The 19,282-nt window shown below is 43.1% G+C and overlaps 1 protein-coding gene across 2 annotated transcripts in view; it reads right to left on the bottom strand.

The window, feature by feature from the left end:
* Positions 1-1,671: 1,671 nt before the first annotated feature.
* Positions 1,672-19,282, bottom strand: part of fip1l1b (FIP1 like 1b (S. cerevisiae)) — a 44,332-nt gene continuing 26,721 nt past the window's right edge. For both annotated transcript variants that reach the window (XM_071408294.1, XM_071408295.1), the window contains exons 11-19: positions 15,460-15,616; positions 15,125-15,151; positions 13,663-13,714; positions 13,141-13,199; positions 11,822-11,845; positions 8,193-8,279; positions 5,089-5,221; positions 2,240-2,521; positions 1,672-2,073 (exon numbers count right to left, since the gene is read on the bottom strand). In XM_071408294.1, coding sequence (XP_071264395.1) covers positions 1,932-2,073; positions 2,240-2,521; positions 5,089-5,221; positions 8,193-8,279; positions 11,822-11,845; positions 13,141-13,199; positions 13,663-13,714; positions 15,125-15,151; positions 15,460-15,616 — 963 coding nt within the window. In that variant the 3' untranslated portion in view covers positions 1,672-1,931. The remainder of the gene's footprint in view (positions 2,074-2,239; positions 2,522-5,088; positions 5,222-8,192; positions 8,280-11,821; positions 11,846-13,140; positions 13,200-13,662; positions 13,715-15,124; positions 15,152-15,459; positions 15,617-19,282) is intronic.

The raw sequence follows: 19,282 nt of genomic DNA, 5'->3' as shown, positions 1-19,282 counted from the left end.
TTATGGCTTCTAATGTAGTCCATATGCATCCCTTATGGCTTCTAATGTAGTCTATGTATCCCTTACTGTAGCTAAACATTAACAGGACAAAGCCTTTGGCCTAGATTGAGGGCTCTATTTAATGTGTAGCTAAACATTAACAGGACAAAGCCTTTTGCCAGGATTGAGGGCTCTATTTAATGTGTAGCTAAACATTAACAGGACAAAGCCTTTGACCAGGATTGAGGGCTCTATTTAATGTGTAGCTAAACATTAACAGGACAAAGCCTTTGGCCAGGATTGAGGGCTCTATTTAATGTGTAGCTAAACATTAACAGGACAAAGCCTTTGGCCAGGTATGAGGGCTCTATTTAATGTGTAGATAAACATTAACAGGACAAAGCCCTTGGCCTAGATTGAGGGCTCTATTTAATGTGTAGCTAAACATTAACAGGACAAAGCCTTTGGCCAGGTTTGAGGGCTCTATTTAATGTGTCATCGCTGAAGCGTTACAGATTCCACCATAGAAAAGTCAAGGTCATTTCTGATTGAGCCGACATATGCATCGTTTACCGTGAACTCAGTCTCCGCGAGCGCGGGATCGTTGACTTTAAAAGCCGCAAAGCCTATAATCTGCTATCATATACCACACCCTCATCCTATAATCTGCTATCATATACCACACCCTCATCCTATAATCTGCTATCATATACCACACCACACCCTCATCCTATAATCTGCTATCATATACCACACCCTCATCCTATAATCTGCTATCATATACCACACCCTCATCCTATAATCTGCTATCATATACCACACCCTCATCCTATAATCTGCTATCATATACCACACCCTCATCCTATAATCTGCTATCATATACCACACCCTCATCGGGCCTTATTGCTTCATTACCCCTCCGTCAGCCGCTGCCCCTCCGTCAGTCATAGAGGAAGGAAGAGCGAAGACACACCATCCAGCCTCACAGAGAAACCACCCAGCCACACACAGAAACCACCCAGGCTCACACAGAAACCACCCAGGCTCACACAGAAACCACCCAGCCACACACAGAAACCACCCAGCCTCATCACACATAAACCACCCAGCCTCATCACACATAAACCACCCAGCCTCACAGAGAAACCACTCAGCCTCACACAGACACCCCACAGCCTCACACAGACACCACCCAGCCTCACAGAGAAACCACCACACAGAAACCACCCAGCCTCACAGAGAAACCACTCAGCCTCACACAGACACCCCACAGCCTCACACAGACACCCCACAGCCTCACACAGACACCACCCAGCCTCACACAGACACCACCCAGCCTCACACAGACACCACCCAGCCTCACACAGACACCACCCAGCCTCAGAGAAACCACCTAGCCACACACACCAACCAGCCACACACACCAACCAACCAGCCACACACACACACACACACCAACCAGCCACACACACACACACACACACACACACCAACCACCACACACACACACACACACCAACCAGCCACACACACACACACACACACGCACACACCAACCAGCCACACACACACACCAACCAGCCACACACACACACACCAACCAGCCACACACACACATCAACCACCCACACACAGAAACCACCCAACACACAGAAACCCCCCATCACACAGAAACCACCCAACACACAGAAGTTATCAAAAGCTTGTTTTTTAATTCAACAAATTGACATCTTTCAGCGGAGGTGTTTGGTTAAGAAAAATAAATGACAGAAGATGAGGGTTGTTTATGATCGTCATGACTACGAAGGGAACGGGTAAACAACAACGATCTCTGAGCATGATCAACTACAACAGTGCTCTGAGGGAGAGGAGAGAGAGAAAGATGGAGGGACGTATAGAGGGAAACAGAGGGAGAGACAGATGAGGAGAGGGAGAGGAGGGTGTTGTCTTCATCACTCCATGGTGTCCTGGTTCTCCTGGTCTCCTCCCATGTCATCACTAGGTTCCTTGCCCTCCTTGCTTCTCTTGCTCTTCTTGTGTTTGTGTCTCCTGTGACCGTCTCCTTCTTCACTATCATGTCTCCTCCTGCTGCTACTGCTCAGAGTGAGAGAGAGGGGGAGAGAGTGAGGGAGAGGGAGGGAGAGAGAGAGAGAGAGGGGGAGAAAAGGAAGACAGTTCTGATTCAACAAAGAGGTGAAATAGTGTGTGTGTGTGTGTGTGTGTGTGTGAGTGAGTGAGTGAGTGAGTGTGTGTGTCGTACCTGCGTGATGACTTGTGTCTCCCCTCCTCCTTCTCTCTGTGTCTTCTCTCTCTGTGTCTCTCCTCCTTCTCACGGCTCGACCTCTCTCTGTGACGCTCCCCGCCTCCACCACCACGCTCACCACCACTGCCACGGTCACCGCCACGCTCCCCACCTCCACGGTCACCTCCGCGGTCTACGCCTCCACGCTCCCCCCCTCCACGGTCACCTCCTCCACGGTCACCGCCGCTGTAGCCACGCTCCGCCTGGTACTCCCGGTAACCGCGGTACCGCTCCTCGTCACTATGGAGACCAGACAGACAGAATATCTCATTGGACGCTGGACAGTGACATGACTAATCATCTTTTCTGATTGAAACAACTCACTGTTCAATCTGGTCGTTGTTAAACAGATCTTTTCTGATTGGACAGTGAGATGAGGTGTGTCAATCTGTCGGTCGTGGTTTAACCTCTCTTGGGTAGGGGGCAGTATTTTCACGTCCGGATGAAAAGCGTGCCCAAAGTAAACTGCCTGTTACTCAGGCCCAGAAGCTAGGATATGCATATAATTGATAAGATTTGGATAGAAAACACTCAAGTTTCTAAAAATGTTAGAATAATGTCTGTGAGTATAACAGAACTGATATGGCAGGCGAAACCCCGAGGACAAACCATCCAAAAATAAAAAGATTCAGCCTACCACTGTTTCCAATGGGTTTCATGTTTATTATGAGGCGAAGTCCTCCCAGATTGCAGTTCCTAGGGCTTCCACTAGATGTCAACAGTCTTTAGAAAGAGTTTCAGGCTGGTTTTTGGAAAAATGAGCAAGAAGTTGTCGTTTTTCTAAGAGGCTCCCATTTTGGCTGTAGTGTTTCCATGCGCGTGGATGAAAGTGCGTTCTTTCGTATTTATCTCCGGTAATGAACATCTCCGTCTTAAATTGTATTGTTTATTTGCGTATTACGGTACCTGAGGTTTGATTATAAACGTTGTTTGACTTGTTTGGATAAGTTTATTGGTAACGTTTGGGCTTCATTTTGAAGGAGGGAAACCGAGTGGATTATTGACTGAAGCGCGCCAGCTAAACAGAGTTTTTATGGATATAAAGAAGGACTTTATCGAACAAAAGGACCATTTGTGATGTAGCTGGGACCTTTTGGAGTGCCAACAGAAGAAGATCATCAAAGGTAAGGCATTTATTATATCGCTATTTCTGACTTTCGTGTCGCACCTGCCTGGTTGAAAACTGTTTTCATGCTTTTGTATGCGGGGCGCTGTCCTCAGATAATCGCATGGTGTGCTTTCGACGTAAAGCCTTTTTGAAATCTGACACCGCGGCTGGATTAACAAGAAGTTAAGCTTTATTTTGATGTATAATACTTGTATTTACATGAATGTTAAATATTTATATTTCTGTCATTTGAATTTCACACTCTGCAATTTCACAGGATGTTGGCCAGGTGGGACGCTACCGTCCAGCATTGCCCATAAGAAGTTAAACAGATATTTTCTGATTGGACAGTGAGATGAGCCAATCTGTTGGTCGTTGTTTAAACAGATCTTGCTCTCTCACGGTAGAGAACATGTGAAACTAGAAGAGGTGTGTATGTGTGACCATGCATGCGTCTGAATGTGTGTTGTTTTTGTGTTAACGTGTAACGTAAGGCCCTATAAAATTCTGTTTTGGTTTTCCTCAGTTTCACACAATAGAAAAACAACTAAATTGGATTGTTCTCTAAGTCCACAACACAAAGCTTAAAAGCAGCTTTGAGGTCTGGTCATGTTTGTGGATTTTTTATGCAGGGTTGTAGTTACCCTTTAATTCCATTACCCACCTAGCAAGAGGCTGTTAGCTGCGTTTTTTGTAGCGCACATGTGGCGGTCGAGTTTGCTAAACCAATCACGACAATGAAAATAATCATGATGTCATTCAGCCTGGTTAAAGCATAGGCTACTTTGTAGTTAACATTTAATTGAGAGGTTTTTTTTAATATTTTTTTTTACGGAAAACGTTGCACCTACCAGAAGATTTTTCATTAGCATCGTGGCTAACGGCTACATGAAGGGGTAGCTGAGTGCAAACCCCGCATTCCTCGTTGCCTCTTCAGAAAGTTGGTGGGAATAGGAATCACTGATGGCGCTCTGCTAACGTCTTATGATAAACTTGGAGCAAATTAATCAAATGTTGAATACATTTAGTTTTTGTCTGGATTCTGCGATCCCGTCCGGGGTCTCCAGATTTTATAGGGCCCTAGTAACAGAGTTAATTTTTATTTAACCTTTATTTAACTAGGCAAGTCAGTTAAGAACAAATTCTTATTTACAATGACGGCCTAGGAACAGTGGGTTAACTGCCTTGTTCAGGGGCAGAACGACAGATTTTTACCTTGTCAGCTCAGGGATTTGAACTAGCAACCTTTGGGTTACTGGCCCAACGCTCTAACCACTAGGCTAGCTGCCGTTAAGAATGTGCCGTAAGCGCACTCCACAGCTAGCTATCGTATTCAATATGTTTCTATAGCTCAACTGGTTTGTGCGTTGCCAAGGAATGCGGTCACTTGTGTTAGCGAGCAGAGGACCACTGGTCCGAGCCCGGTACGGGGACAGGGAAAGTGGGGGAAGATATACTGTTAGGAGAACACTGTCGCCGCGTCGTCCTCGGCTAACCCGCTGTCGCCGCGTCGTCCTCGGCTAACCCGCTGTCGCCGCGTCGTCCTCGGCTAACCCGCTGTCGCCGCGTCGTCCTCGGCTAACCCGCTGTCGCCGCGTCGTCCTCGGCTAACCCGCTGTCGCCGCGTCGTCCTCGGCTAACCCGCTGTCGCCGCGTCGTCCTCGACTAACCCGCTGACGCCGTGTCGTCCTCGACTAACCTGTTGTAAGCCATTGTGGAGGGGCTGTGCTCTCTCTCTCTCTCCCTCTCATGTGGTCTCTCCCTGGGTCTCTCTCTCTCCTTCTCCCTCTTGTCCTCCCGTCTGGGTCCTGGTCCAGGTCCCGGTCCCGGTCCTGGTGGGTAGTAGTACAGTAAAAAACATCAGGTCAGACTGATTGATTGGTTATTGATTGACTGGTTGGTTATTGATCACTAGTAAAAAACATTAGCTGACACCCAAAAACAGTTTGTAGAGGCGCTGACTAACAGAGTGACCCTTTTAAAGGCAATGTTCCTGTGTTCACGGAGACTGTAGTCACGGTAACCACTGCATAGGTCAGCTCAATCAGATATGACCTTTAAATTCTGCTATTACACAGATCTACTGCGGATCACATTAAATAAATACATGGTCTATACCACCCTCCTGTTTAGGTTTACCTGGAGGGTAGCAGTCCCACTGTTTAGACTGGTTTACCTGGAGGGTAGCAGTCCCACTGTTTAGACTGGTTTACCTGGAGGGTAGCAGTCCCACTGTTTACACTGGTTTACCTGGAGGGTAGTAGTCCCACTGTTTAGACTGGTTTACCTGGAGGGTAGCAGTCCCACTGTTTAGACTGGTTTACCTGGAGGGTAGCAGTCCCACTGTTTACACTGGTTTACCTGGAGGGTAGCAGTCCCACTGTTTAGACTGGTTTACCTGGAGGGTAGTAGTCCTACTGTTTAGACTGGTTTACCTGGAGGGTAGTAGTCCCACTGTTTAGACTGGTTTACCTGGAGGGTAGCAGTCCTACTGTTTAGACTGGTTTACCTGGAGGGTAGCAGTCCCACTGTTTAGACTGGTTTACCTGGAGGGTAGCAGTCCCACTGTTTACACTGGTTTACCTGGAGGGTAGCAGTCCCACTGTTTAGACTGGTTTACCTGGAGGGTAGTAGTCCTACTGTTTAGACTGGTTTACCTGGAGGGTAGTAGTCCCACTGTTTACACTGGTTTACCTGGAGGGTAGTAGTCCCACTGTTTACACTGGTTTACCTGGAGGGTAGCAGTCCCACTGTTTAGACTGGTTTACCTGGAGGGTAGTAGTCCTACTGTTTACACTGGTTTACCTGGAGGGTAGCAGTCCCACTGTTTAGACTGGTTTACCTGGAGGGTAGCAGTCCCACTGTTTACACTGGTTTACCTGGAGGGTAGCAGTCCCACTGTTTAGACTGGTTTACCTGGAGGGTAGTAGTCCCACTGTTTAGACTGGTTTACCTGGAGGGTAGTAGTTCTACTGTTTAGACTGGTTTACCTGGAGGGTAGCAGTCCCACTGTTTAGACTGGTTTACCTGGAGGGTAGCAGTCCCACTGTTTACACTGGTTTACCTGGAGGGTAGCAGTCCCACTGTTTAGACTGGTTTACCTGGAGGGTAGTAGTCCTACTGTTTAGACTGGTTTACCTGGAGGGTAGTAGTCCCACTGTTTAGTCTGGTTTACCTGGAGGGTAGTAATCCCACTGTTTAGACTGGTTTACCTGGAGGGTAGTAGTCCTACTGTTTAGACTGGTTTACCTGGAGGGTAGCAGTCCCACTGTTTAGACTGGTTTACCTGGAGGGTAGTAGTCCCACTGTTTAGACTGATTTACCTGGAGGGTAGTAGTCCCACTGTTTAGACTGGTTTACCTGGAGGGTAGTAGTCCCACTGTTTAGACTGGTTTACCTGGAGGGTAGTAGTCCCACTGTTTAGACTGGTTTACCTGGAGGGTAGTAGTCCCACTGTTTAGACTGGTTTACCTGGAGGGTAGCAGTCCCACTGTTTAGACTGGTTTACCTGGAGGGTAGCAGTCCCACTGTTTAGACTGGTTTACCTGGAGGGTAGCAGTCCCACTGTTTAGACTGGTTTACCTGGAGGGTAGTAGTCCCACTGTTTAGACTGGTTTACCTGGAGGGTAGTAGTCCCACTGTTTAGACTGATTTCCCTGGAGGGTAGTAGTCCCACTGTTTAGACTGATTTCCCTGGAGGGTAGTAGTCCCACTGTTTAGACTGGTTTACCTGGAGGGTAGTAGTCCCACTGTTTAGACTGGTTTACCTGGAGGGTAGTAGTACTACAGTTTAGACTGGTTTACCTGGAGGGTAGTAGTCCCACTGTTTAGACTGGTTTACCTGGAGGGTAGTAGTCCCACTGTTTAGACTGGTTTACCTGGAGGGTAGCAGTCCCACTGTTTAGACTGGTTTACCTGGAGGGTAGCAGTCCCACTGTTTAGACTGGTTTACCTGGAGGGTAGCAGTCCCACTGTTTAGACTGGTTTACCTGGAGGGTAGTAGTCCCACTGTTTAGACTGGTTTACCTGGAGGGTAGTAGTCCCACTGTTTAGACTGGTTTACCTGGAGGGTAGTAGTCCCACTGTTTAGACTGGTTTACCTGGAGGGTAGTAGTACTACAGTTTAGACTGGTTTACCTGGAGGGTAGTAGTCCCACTGTTTAGACTGGTTTACCTGGAGGGTAGCAGTCCCACTGTTTAGACTGGTTTACCTGGAGGGTAGCAGTCCCACTGTTTAGACTGGTTTACCTGGAGGGTAGTAGTCCCACTGTTTAGACTGGTTTACCTGGAGGGTAGAAGTCCCTCTGTTTAAACTGGTTTACCTGGAGGGTAGCAGTCCCACTGTTTAGACTGGTTTACCTGGAGGGTAGTAGTCCCACTGTTTAGACTGGTTTACCTGGAGGGTAGTAGTACTAGTGTTTAGAATGGTTTACCTGGAGGGTAGTAGTCCCACTGTTTAGAATGGTTTACCTGGAGGGTAGTAGTCCCACTGTTTAGACTGGTTTACCTGGAGGGTAGTAGTCCTACTGTTTAGACTGGTTTACCTGGAGGGTAGTAGTCCCACTGTTTAGACTGGTTTACCTGGAGGGTAGTAGTCCTACTGTTTAGACTGGTTTACCTGGAGGGTAGCAGTCCCACTGTTTAGACTGGTTTACCTGGAGGGTAGTAGTCCTACTGTTTAGACTGGTTTACCTGGAGGGTAGTAGTCCCACTGTTTAGACCGGTTTACCTGGAGGGTAGTAGTCCCACTGTTTAGACTGGTTTACCTGGAGGGTAGTAGTCCCACTGTTTAGACTGGTTTACCTGGAGGGTAGTAGTCCCACTGTTTAGACTGGTCCATCATAGGAGGCCATGGAGACACCACACCTGGCATAGGAGGAGGGTAGCCACCTGGAGACAGAGACGTTATAGTAGTGAGGAGGATATACTGTAGTGAGGAAGAGGAGGATATACTGTAGTGAGGAGGAGGATATACTGTAGTGAGGAGAGGAGGATATACTGTAGTGAGGAGGAGGATATACTGTAGTGAGGAGGAGGAGGAGGATATACTGTAGTGAGGAGGAGGAGGATATACTGTAGTGAGGAAGAGGATATACTGTAGTGATATACTGTAGTGAGGAGGAGGAGGATATACTGTAGTGATATACTGTAGTGAGGAAGAGGAGGATATACTGTAGTGATATACTGTAGTGAGGAGGAGGAGGATATACTGTAGTGAGGAAGAGGATTTACTGTAGTGATATACTGTAGTGAGGAGGAGGAGGATATACTGTAGTGATATACTGTAGTTATGAAGATGAGGATATACTGTAGTGATATACTGTAGTGATATACTGTAGTGAGGAGGAGGAGGATATACTGTAGTGAGGAAGAGGATATACTGTAGTGATATACTGTAGTGAGGAGGAGGAGGATATACTGTAGTGATATACTGTAGTGATGAAGATGAGGATATACTCTAGTGATATACTGTAGTGATATACTGTAGTGAGGAGGAGGAGGATATACTGTAGTGAGGAAGAGGATATACTGTAGTGATATACTGTAGTGAGGAGGAGGAGGATATACTGTAGTGAGGAAGAGGATATACTGTAGTGATATACTGTAGTGAGGAGGATATACTGTAGTGATGTACTGTAGTGATGTACTGTAGTGATGAGGACATACTGTAGTGATATACTGTAGTGATATACTGTAGTGATGTACTGTAGTGATGTACTGTAGTGATATGCTGTAGTGATGAGGACATACTGTAGTGATATACTGTAGTGATGTACTGTAGTGATGAGGACATACTGTAGTGATGTACTGTAGTGATATACTGTAGTGATGTACTGTAGTGATATGCTGTAGTGATGAGGACATACTGTAGTGATATACTGTAGTGATATACTGTAGTGATATACTGTAGTGATGTACTGTAGTGATATGCTGTAGTGATGAGGACATACTGTAGTGATATACTGTAGTGATATACTGTAGTGAGGAGGACATACTGTAGTGAGGAGGACATACTGTAGTGATATACTGTAGTGAGGAGGACATACTGTAGTGATATACTGTAGTGATATACTGTAGTGATGTACTGTAGTGATGAGGACATACTGTAGTGGTATACTGTAGTGATATACTGTAGTGATGAGGACATACTGTAGTGATGTACTGTAGTGATATACTGTAGTGATGAGGACATACTGTAGTGATATACTGTAGTGATGTACTGTAGTGATATACTGTAGTGATGAGGACATACTGTAGTGATATACTGTAGTGATATACTGTAGTGATGTACTGTAGTGAGGAGGACATACTGTAGTGATATACTGTAGTGATATACTGTAGTGATGTACTGTAGTGATGTACTGTAGTGATATACTGTAGTGATATACTGTAGTGATATACTGTAGTGATGAGGAGGATGTACTGTAGTGATGTACTGTAGTGATGTACTGTAGTGATATACTGTAGTGATATACTGTAGTGATATACTGTAGTGATGAGGACATACTGTAGTGATATACTGTAGTGATGAGGAGGATGTACTGTAGTGATGTACTGTAGTGATGTACTGTAGTGATATACTGTAGTGATATACTGTAGTGATATACTGTAGTGATGTACTGTAGTAATGAGGATATACTGTAGTGATATACTGTAGTGATATACTGTAGTGATATACTGTAGTGATGAGGATATACTGTAGTGATATACTGTAGTGATATACTGTAGTGATGTACTGTAGTAATGAGGATATACTGTAGTGATATACTGTAGTGATATACTGTAGTGATATACTGTAGTGATATACTGTAGTGATATACTGTAGTGATATACTGTAGTGATGAGGATATACTGTAGTGATGTACTGTAGTGATGTACTGTAGTGATGTACTGTAGTGATATACTGTAGTGATATACTGTAGTGATGTACTGTAGTGATGTACTGTAGTGATGTACTGTAGTGATGTACTGTAGTGATGTACTGTAGTGATATACTGTAGTGATATACTGTAGTGATGTACTGTAGTGATGTACTGTAGTGATGTACTGTAGTGATATACTGTAGTGATGAGGACATACTGTAGTGATATACTGTAGTGATATACTGTAGTGATGTGCTGTAGTGATGAGGAGGATGTACTGTAGTGATGTACTGTAGTGATGTACTGTAGTGATGTACTGTAGTGATGTACTGTAGTGATATACTGTAGTGATGTACTGTAGTGATGAGGATATACTGTAGTGATATACTGTAGTGATATACTGTAGTGATGAGGATATACTGTAGTGATGTACTGTAGTGATGTGCTGTAGTGATGTGCTGTAGTGATGTGCTGTAGTGATGTGCTGTAGTGATGTGCTGTAGTGATATGCTGTAGTGATATACTGTAGTGATATACTGTAGTGATGTACTGTAGTGATGTACTGTAGTGATGTACTGTAGTGATGTACTGTAGTGATGTACTGTAGTGATGTACTGTAGTGATATATACTGTAGTGATGTACTGTAGTGATGTACTGTAGTGATGTACTGTAGTGATATACTGTAGTGATATACTGTAGTGATATACTGTAGTGATGTACTGTAGTGATGTACTGTAGTGATGTACTGTAGTGATGTACTGTAGTGATATACTGTAGTGATATACTGTAGTGATATACTGTAGTGATGTACTGTAGTGATGTACTGTAGTGATGTACTGTAGTGATATACTGTAGTGATATACTGTAGTGATGTACTGTAGTGATATACTGTAGTGATGTACTGTAGTGATGTACTGTAGTGATATACTGTAGTGATATACTGTAGTGATGAGGACATACTGTAGTGATATACTGTAGTGATATACTGTAGTGATGAGGACATACTGTAGTGATATACTGTAGTGATGTACTGTAGTGATGTACTGTAGTGATATACTGTAGTGATATACTGTAGTGATGTACTGTAGTGATGTACTGTAGTGATGTACTGTAGTGATGTACTGTAGTGATGTACTGTAGTGATATACTGTAGTGATATACTGTAGTGATATACTGTAGTGATGAGGACATACTGTAGTGATATACTGTAGTGATATACTGTAGTGATATACTGTAGTGATGAGGACATACTGTAGTGATATACTGTAGTGATATACTGTAGTGATGAGGACATACTGTAGTGATATACTGTAGTGATATACTGTAGTGATATACTGTAGTGAGATACTGTAGTGATCTACTGTAGTGATGTACTGTAGTGATGTACTGTAGTGATATACTGTAGTGATATACTGTAGTGATGAGGACATACTGTAGTGATATACTGTAGTGATGTACTGTAGTGATGTACTGTAGTGATGTACTGTAGTGATGTACTGTAGTGATGTACTGTAGTGATATAGTGTAGTGATATACTGTAGTGATATACTGTAGTGATGAGGACATACCTGTCATAGGAGGAGGGAAACCACCTGAGGGACAATAAACATGATGGATTATTACAATATTGTGTTTGTACATATCAGTGTGTGCCCACCTAAAGAACCGTACACGTGGACTTAAAATACATCCCATATCAATTACGGCCGAGACGATAGCAGTATCGTAACAGACTAAACTGTTTGGTGCTTTAAACACCTGTTGGGTGTAAAATATGGTGTGCTACAACTTGGAAAATAAATACATGTGACTCTGGATGACATCATAATGATGTTTGTTTCCAACATCAGGGCTGTTTTCCATCATAATGCTGTTTGTTTCCAACATCAGGGCTGTTTTCCATCATAATGATGTTTGTTTCCAACATCAGGGCTGTTTTCCATCATAATGATGTTTGTTTCCAACATAATGATGTTTGTTTCCAACATCAGGGCTGTTTGATTCCAACATCAGGGCTGTTTCCATCATAATGATGTTTGTTTCCAACATCAGGGCTGTTTTCCATCATAATGATGTTTGTTTCCAACATCAGGGCTGTTTTCCATCATAATGATGTTTGTTTCCAACATCAGGGCTGTTTTCCATCATAATGATGTTTGTTTCCAACATCAGGGCTGTTTTCCATCATAATGATGTTTGTTTCCAACATCAGGGCTGTTTTCCAACATAATGATGATTGTTTCCAACATCAGGGCTGTTTCCATCATAATGATGTTTGTTTCCAACATCAGGGCTGTTTTCCAACATAATGTTTGTTTCCAACATCAGGGCTGTTTTCCATCATAATGATGTTTGTTTCCAACATCAGGGCTGTTTTCCAACATAATGATGTTTGTTTCCAACATCAGGGCTGTTTCCTAAAGAAGGTATTACATATTGAGCCAATCTGCTTCGTGTTTTGTTTCCTTGACACGATACTAAAGAGTATCACGATACTGGTATCGTACCGGCCCTAATATCAATCAAACTTTGGATCAAGTTCATAAATGGATGCTTCCCAACTGGAACCCTATTCCCTATATAGGGCACTACTTTTGACCACAGCCCTATTGGCCCTGCTTAAAAAAAGTGCATTATATAGGCCAGATTGGGGCCCATTGGGACTCATCCTATATATATGTTGCTAAATGAGGCCCATGGATTGATTTAATACCATGTAATATAATAATAACTTATTATTAATTGAAAGTGATTGAGAGTGAGGCTACATCGGAAATGGCACCTTAGTCAACGGTAGCGTACTACATAGGGAATAGGGATCCATTTTGGACCGACTTCTATAATATAATATTGATTGAAAGTGATAGTGTGTGTTGTCGCCCCCTACCTGTGGGGAAGGGGTATGGTGGAACGGGACGGACATCATATCCACCTGGATGCCCACTGCTATAAAAAATTAAATAAAACGTTCAATATATCAATATATCATTTTATCCAATACTTTAGATGCTATTTACATATTGATCCAATCAATCACATTAAATGGATATTTCAGGATTTTGGCATTGAAGCTCTTTATCTACTTCCCCAGCGTCAGGTGGACACCATGTTTATGTCTCTGTGTCCAGTATGAAGGAAGTTAGAGGTAGTTTTCATGAGCCAATGTTTAAATAGCGTTAGCGTGTTGAATGGAAGTCGATGGGTATCTACTAGCATGCTAGCAGTACCCATAGACTTCCAGTCAAATATGCTAACGCTATTTAAACAGATCAGCTCTTTTGTAAATAATTGGGTTAACAGATCAGAATTAGGCTGCCTGTGTAAACGCTGCCTTAGATCTCTACAAGTACATAGGAGGAGAGAGACTAGGGCTCAATCTATCCATGTCTACAAGGTGGAGGTGTCTTACCCGTCCAAGGTGGGGATGAGAGAGGGAGGGGGGCCGCTGGGAGGAGGGAAACCTGCACACACACAGTGTTACTATTAAGACACACACATTCTAACTGTTGAGTCTAAATCGCATTGACTATGACATCACCACACAGACACATTCTAACTGTTGAGTCTATACCACATTATGACTATGACATCACCACACTGACATATTGTAACTGTTGAGTCTATACCACATTATGACTATGACATCACATTTACATTACATTTAAGTCATTTAGCAGACGCTCTTATCCAGAGCGACTTACAAGTTGGTGCATTCACCTTATGATGTCCAGTGGAACAACACTGACACATTCTAACTGTTGAGTCTATACCACATTATGACATCATTTACATTTACATTTAAGTCATTTAGCAGACGCTCTTATCCAGAGCGACTTACAAATTGGAAAGTTCATACATATTCATCCTGGTCCCCCCGTGGGGAATGAACCCACAACCCTGGCGTTGCAAGCGCCATGCTCTACCAACTGAGCCACACGGGACCATTCTAACTGTTGAGTCTATACCACATTATGACATCACCACACTGACACATTCTAACTGTTGAGTCTATACCACATTATGACTATGACATCACCACACTGACATATTGTAACTGTTGAGTCTATACCACATTATGACTATGACATCACCACACGGACACATTCTAACTGTTGAGTCTATACCACATTATGACTATGACATCACCACACTGACATATTGTAACTGTTGAGTCTATACCACATTATGACTATGACATCACCACACGGACACATTCTAACTGTTGAGTCTATACCACATTATGACTATGACATCACCACACTGACATATTGTAACTGTTGAGTCTATACCACATTATGACTATGACATCACCACACTGACACATTCTAACTGTTGAGTCTATACCACATTATGACATCACCACACTGACACATTCTAACTGTTGAGTCTATACCACATTATGACATCACCACACGGACACATTCTAACTGTTGAGTCTATACCACATTATGACTATGACATCACCACACTGACACATTCTAACTGTTGAGTCTATACCACATTATGACATCACCACACGGACACATTCTAACTGTTGAGTCTATACCACATTATGACTATGACATCACCACACGGACACATTCTAACTGTTGAGTCTATACCACATTATGACATCACCACACGGACACATTCTAACTGTTGAGTCTATACCACATTATGACTATGACATCACCACACTGACACATTCTAACTGTTGAGTCTATACCACATTATGACATCACCACATTGACACATTCTAACTGGGTACATTAAGACAGATAAAACCCGTATAGTATTCTAATATGTGGAACTCTTCAGTCTTTCCCACATCATGAATGTCATTGTGTATTTTGTGTAGTAATAGTGAGTGTAGTTGGGAGTATTGTTCTTACCAGGAGGAGGGACATTCATAGGTATTCCTACCAAATAAAAACAACTGTTAGTAAAATTCCTCTCTGTGGGAAAGTTAAACAGGGTGAATATACAAATATATAAAAGGGAGAGAAAGTTAGAGCCTGAGAGAGAATGTGGGAGAGAAAGTTAGAGGGAAAGAGACAGAAAGCAGGAGAGAGAGAGAGACAGAGAGAGAGACAGAGAGAGAAACAGAGAGAGAGAGATGGGGGGGAGAGAGAGACGGAGAGAGATGGAGAGAGACGGAGAGACAGAGAGAGAAACAGAGAGATGGGGGGAGAGAAAGAATGACAAAGTGAGAGAGGTGTAGACTTACTTGGTGGGGGGATGAGAGGTGGAGCCTGGCTGACGTTGGGAGGAGGGGGGAGGAATGGAGGAGGAGGGATGTTAGGGGGGAGGGGGCCGGGGGGGAAGAAGGGGGGCATCTTGTTGGGGTTTGGCTCAGCGTCCGACGACGAGTGTTCCGAAATCACCTAGACAACAAAGAAACAGCCAATCACCACCGGGTATGTGACTCAACAGCCAATGGAATGGTTACATTGACCTCTATATGTCCAATGGAATGGTTATATTGACCTCTATATGTCCAATGGAATGGTTATATTGACCTCTATATTGACCCCTATATGTCCAATGGAATGGTTACATTGACCTCTATATTGACCTCTATATGTCCAATGGAATGGTTACATTGACCTCTATATTGACCTCTATACGTCCAATGGAATGGTTATATTGACCTCTATATGTCCAATGGAATGGTTACATTGACCTCTATATTGACCTCTATACGTCCAATGGAATGGTTACATTGACCTCTATATTGACCTCTATATGTCCAATGGAATGGTTACATTGACCTCTATATTGACCTCTATATGTCCAATGGAATGGTTACATTGACCTCTATATTGACCTCTATACGTCCAATGGAATGGTTACATTGACCTCTATATTGACCTCTATATGTCCAATGGAATGGTTACATTGACCTCTATATTGACATCTACAGTGGGGAGAACAAGTATTTGATACACTGCCGATTTTGCAGGTTTTCCTACTTACAAAGCATGTGGAGGTCTGTCATTTTTATCATAGGTACACTTCAACTGTGAGAGACGGAATCTAAAACAAAAATCCAGAAAATCACATTGTATGATTTTTAAGTAATTCATTTGCATTTTATTGCATGACATAAGTATTTGATCACCTACCAACCAGTAAGAATTCCGGCTCTCACAGACCTGTTAGTTTTTCTTTAAGAAGCCCTCCTGTTCTCCACTCATTACCTGTATTAACTGCACCTGTTTGAACTCGTTACCTGTATAAAAGACACCTGTCCACACACTCAATCAAACAGACTCCAACCTCTCCACAATGGCCAAGACCAGAGAGCTGTGTAAGGACATCAGGGATAAATTGTAGACCTGTACAAGGCTGGGATGGGCTACACGACAATAGGCAAGCAGCTTGGTGAGAAGGCAACAACTGTTGGCACAATTATTAGAAAATGGAAGAAGTTCAAGATGACGGTCAATCACCCTCGGTCTGGGGCTCCATGCAAGATCTCACCTCGTGGGGCATCAATGATCATGAGGAATGTGAGGGATCAGCCCAGAACTACACGGCAGGACCTGGTCAATGACCTGAAGAGAGCTGGGACCACAGTCTCAAAGAAAACCATTAGTAACACACTACGCCGTCATGGATTAAAATCCTGCAGCGCACGCAAGGTCCCCCTGCTCAAGCCAGCGCATGTCCAGGCCCGTCTGAAGTTTGCCAATGACCATCTGGATGATCCAGAGGAGGAATGGGAGAAGGTCATGTGGTCTGATGAGACAAAAATAGAGCTTTTTGGTCTAAACTCCACTCGCCGTGTTTGGAGGAAGAAGAAGGATGAGTACAACCCCATGAACACCATCCCAACCGTGAAGCATGGAGGTGGAAACATCATTCTTTGGGGATGCTTTTCTGCAAAGGGGACAGGACGACTGCACCGTATTGAGGGGAGGATGGATGGGGCCATGTATCGCGAGATCTTGGCCAACTACCTCCTTCCCTCAGTAAGAGCATTGAAGATGGGTCGTGGCTGGGTCTTCCAGCATGACAACGACCCGAAACACACAGCCAGGGCAACTAAGGAGTGGCTCCGTAAGAAGCATCTCAAGGTCCTGGAGTGGCCTTGCCAGTCTCCAGACCTGAACCCAATAGAAAATCTTTGGAGGGAGCCGAAAGTCCGTATTGCCCAGCGACAGCCCCGAAACCTGAAGGATCTGGAGAAGGTCTGTATGGAGGAGTGGGCCAAAATCCCTGCTGCAGTGTGTGCAAACCTGGTCAAGAACTACAGGAGACGTATGATCTCTGTAATTGCAAACTAAGGTTTCTGTACCAAATATTAAGTTCTGCTTTTCTGATGTATCAAATACTTATGTCATGCAATAAAATGCAAATGAATTACTTAAAAATCATACAATGTGATTTTCTGGATTTTTGTTTTAGATTCCTTCTCTCACAGTTGAAGTGTACCTATGATAAAAATTACAGACCTCTACATGCTTTGTAAGTAGGAAAACCTGCAAAATCGTCAGTGTATCAAATACTTGTTCTCCCCACTGTATATGTCCAATGGAATGGTTACATTGACCTCTATATTGACCTCTATATGTCCAATGGAATGGTTACATTGACCTCTATATGTCCAATGGAATGGTTATATTGACCTCTATATTGACCTCTATACGTCCAATGGAATGGTTACGTTGACCTCTATATTGACCTCTATATGTCCAATGGAATGGTTACATTGACCTCTATATTGACCTCTATATGTCCAATGGAATGGTTACATTGACCTCTATATTGACCTCTATATGTCCAATGGAATGGTTACATTGACCTCTATATGTCCAATGGAATGGTTATATTGACCTCTATATTGACCTCTATACGTCCAATGGAATGGTTACGTTGACCTCTATATTGACCTCTATATGTCCAATGGAATGGTTACGTTGACCTCTATATTGACCTCTATATGTCCAATGGAATGGTTACATTGACCTCTATATTGACCTCTATATGTCCAATGGAATGGTTACATTGACCTCTATATGTCCAATGGAATGGTTATATTGACCTCTATATTGACCTCTATATGTCCAATGGAATGGTTACATTGACCTCTATATGTCCAATGGAATGGTTATATTGACCTCTATATTGACCTCTATATGTCCAATGGAATGGTTACGTTGACCTCTATATTGACCTCTATATGTCCAATGGAATGGTTACATTGACCTCTATATTGACCTCTATATGTCCAATGGAATGGTTACATTGACCTCTATATGTCCAATGGAATGGTTATATTGACCTCTATATTGACCTCTATATGTCCAATGGAATGGTTACATTGACCTCTATATGTCCAATGGAATGGTTATATTGACCTCTATATTGACCTCTATACGTCCAATGGAATGGTTACATTGACCTCTATATTGACCTCTATATTGACCTCTATATGTCCAATGGAATGGTTACATTGACCTCTATATTGACCTCTATATTGACCTCTATATGTCCAATGGAATGGTTACATTGACCTCTATATTGACCTCTATATGTCCAATGGAATGGTTACATTGACCTCTATATGTCCAATGGAATGGTTACGTTGACCTCTATATTGACCTCTATATGTCCAATGGAATGGTTACGTTGACCTCTATATTGACCTCTATATGTCCAATGGAATGGTTACATTGACCTCTATATTGACCTCTATATGTCCAATGGAATGGTTACGTTGACCTCTATATTGACCTCTATATTGACCTCTATATGTCCAATGGAATGGTTACATTGACCTCTATATTGACCTCTATATGTCCAATGGAATGGTTATATTGACCTCTATATGTCCAATGGAATGGTTATATTGACCTCTATATTGACCTCTATACGTCCAATGGAATGGTTACATTGACCTCTATATTGACCTCTATATGTCCAATGGAATGGTTACGTTGACCTCTATATTGACCTCTATATGTCCAATGGAATGGTTACATTGACCTCTATATTGACCTCTATACGTCCAATGGAATGGTTACATTGACCTCTATATTGACCTC

Source organism: Salvelinus alpinus, chromosome 6, assembly GCF_045679555.1.
Source record: "Salvelinus alpinus chromosome 6, SLU_Salpinus.1, whole genome shotgun sequence".
NCBI lineage: Eukaryota > Metazoa > Chordata > Actinopteri > Salmoniformes > Salmonidae > Salvelinus > Salvelinus alpinus.
This window is presented reverse-complemented; position numbering and strand designations above follow the sequence as displayed.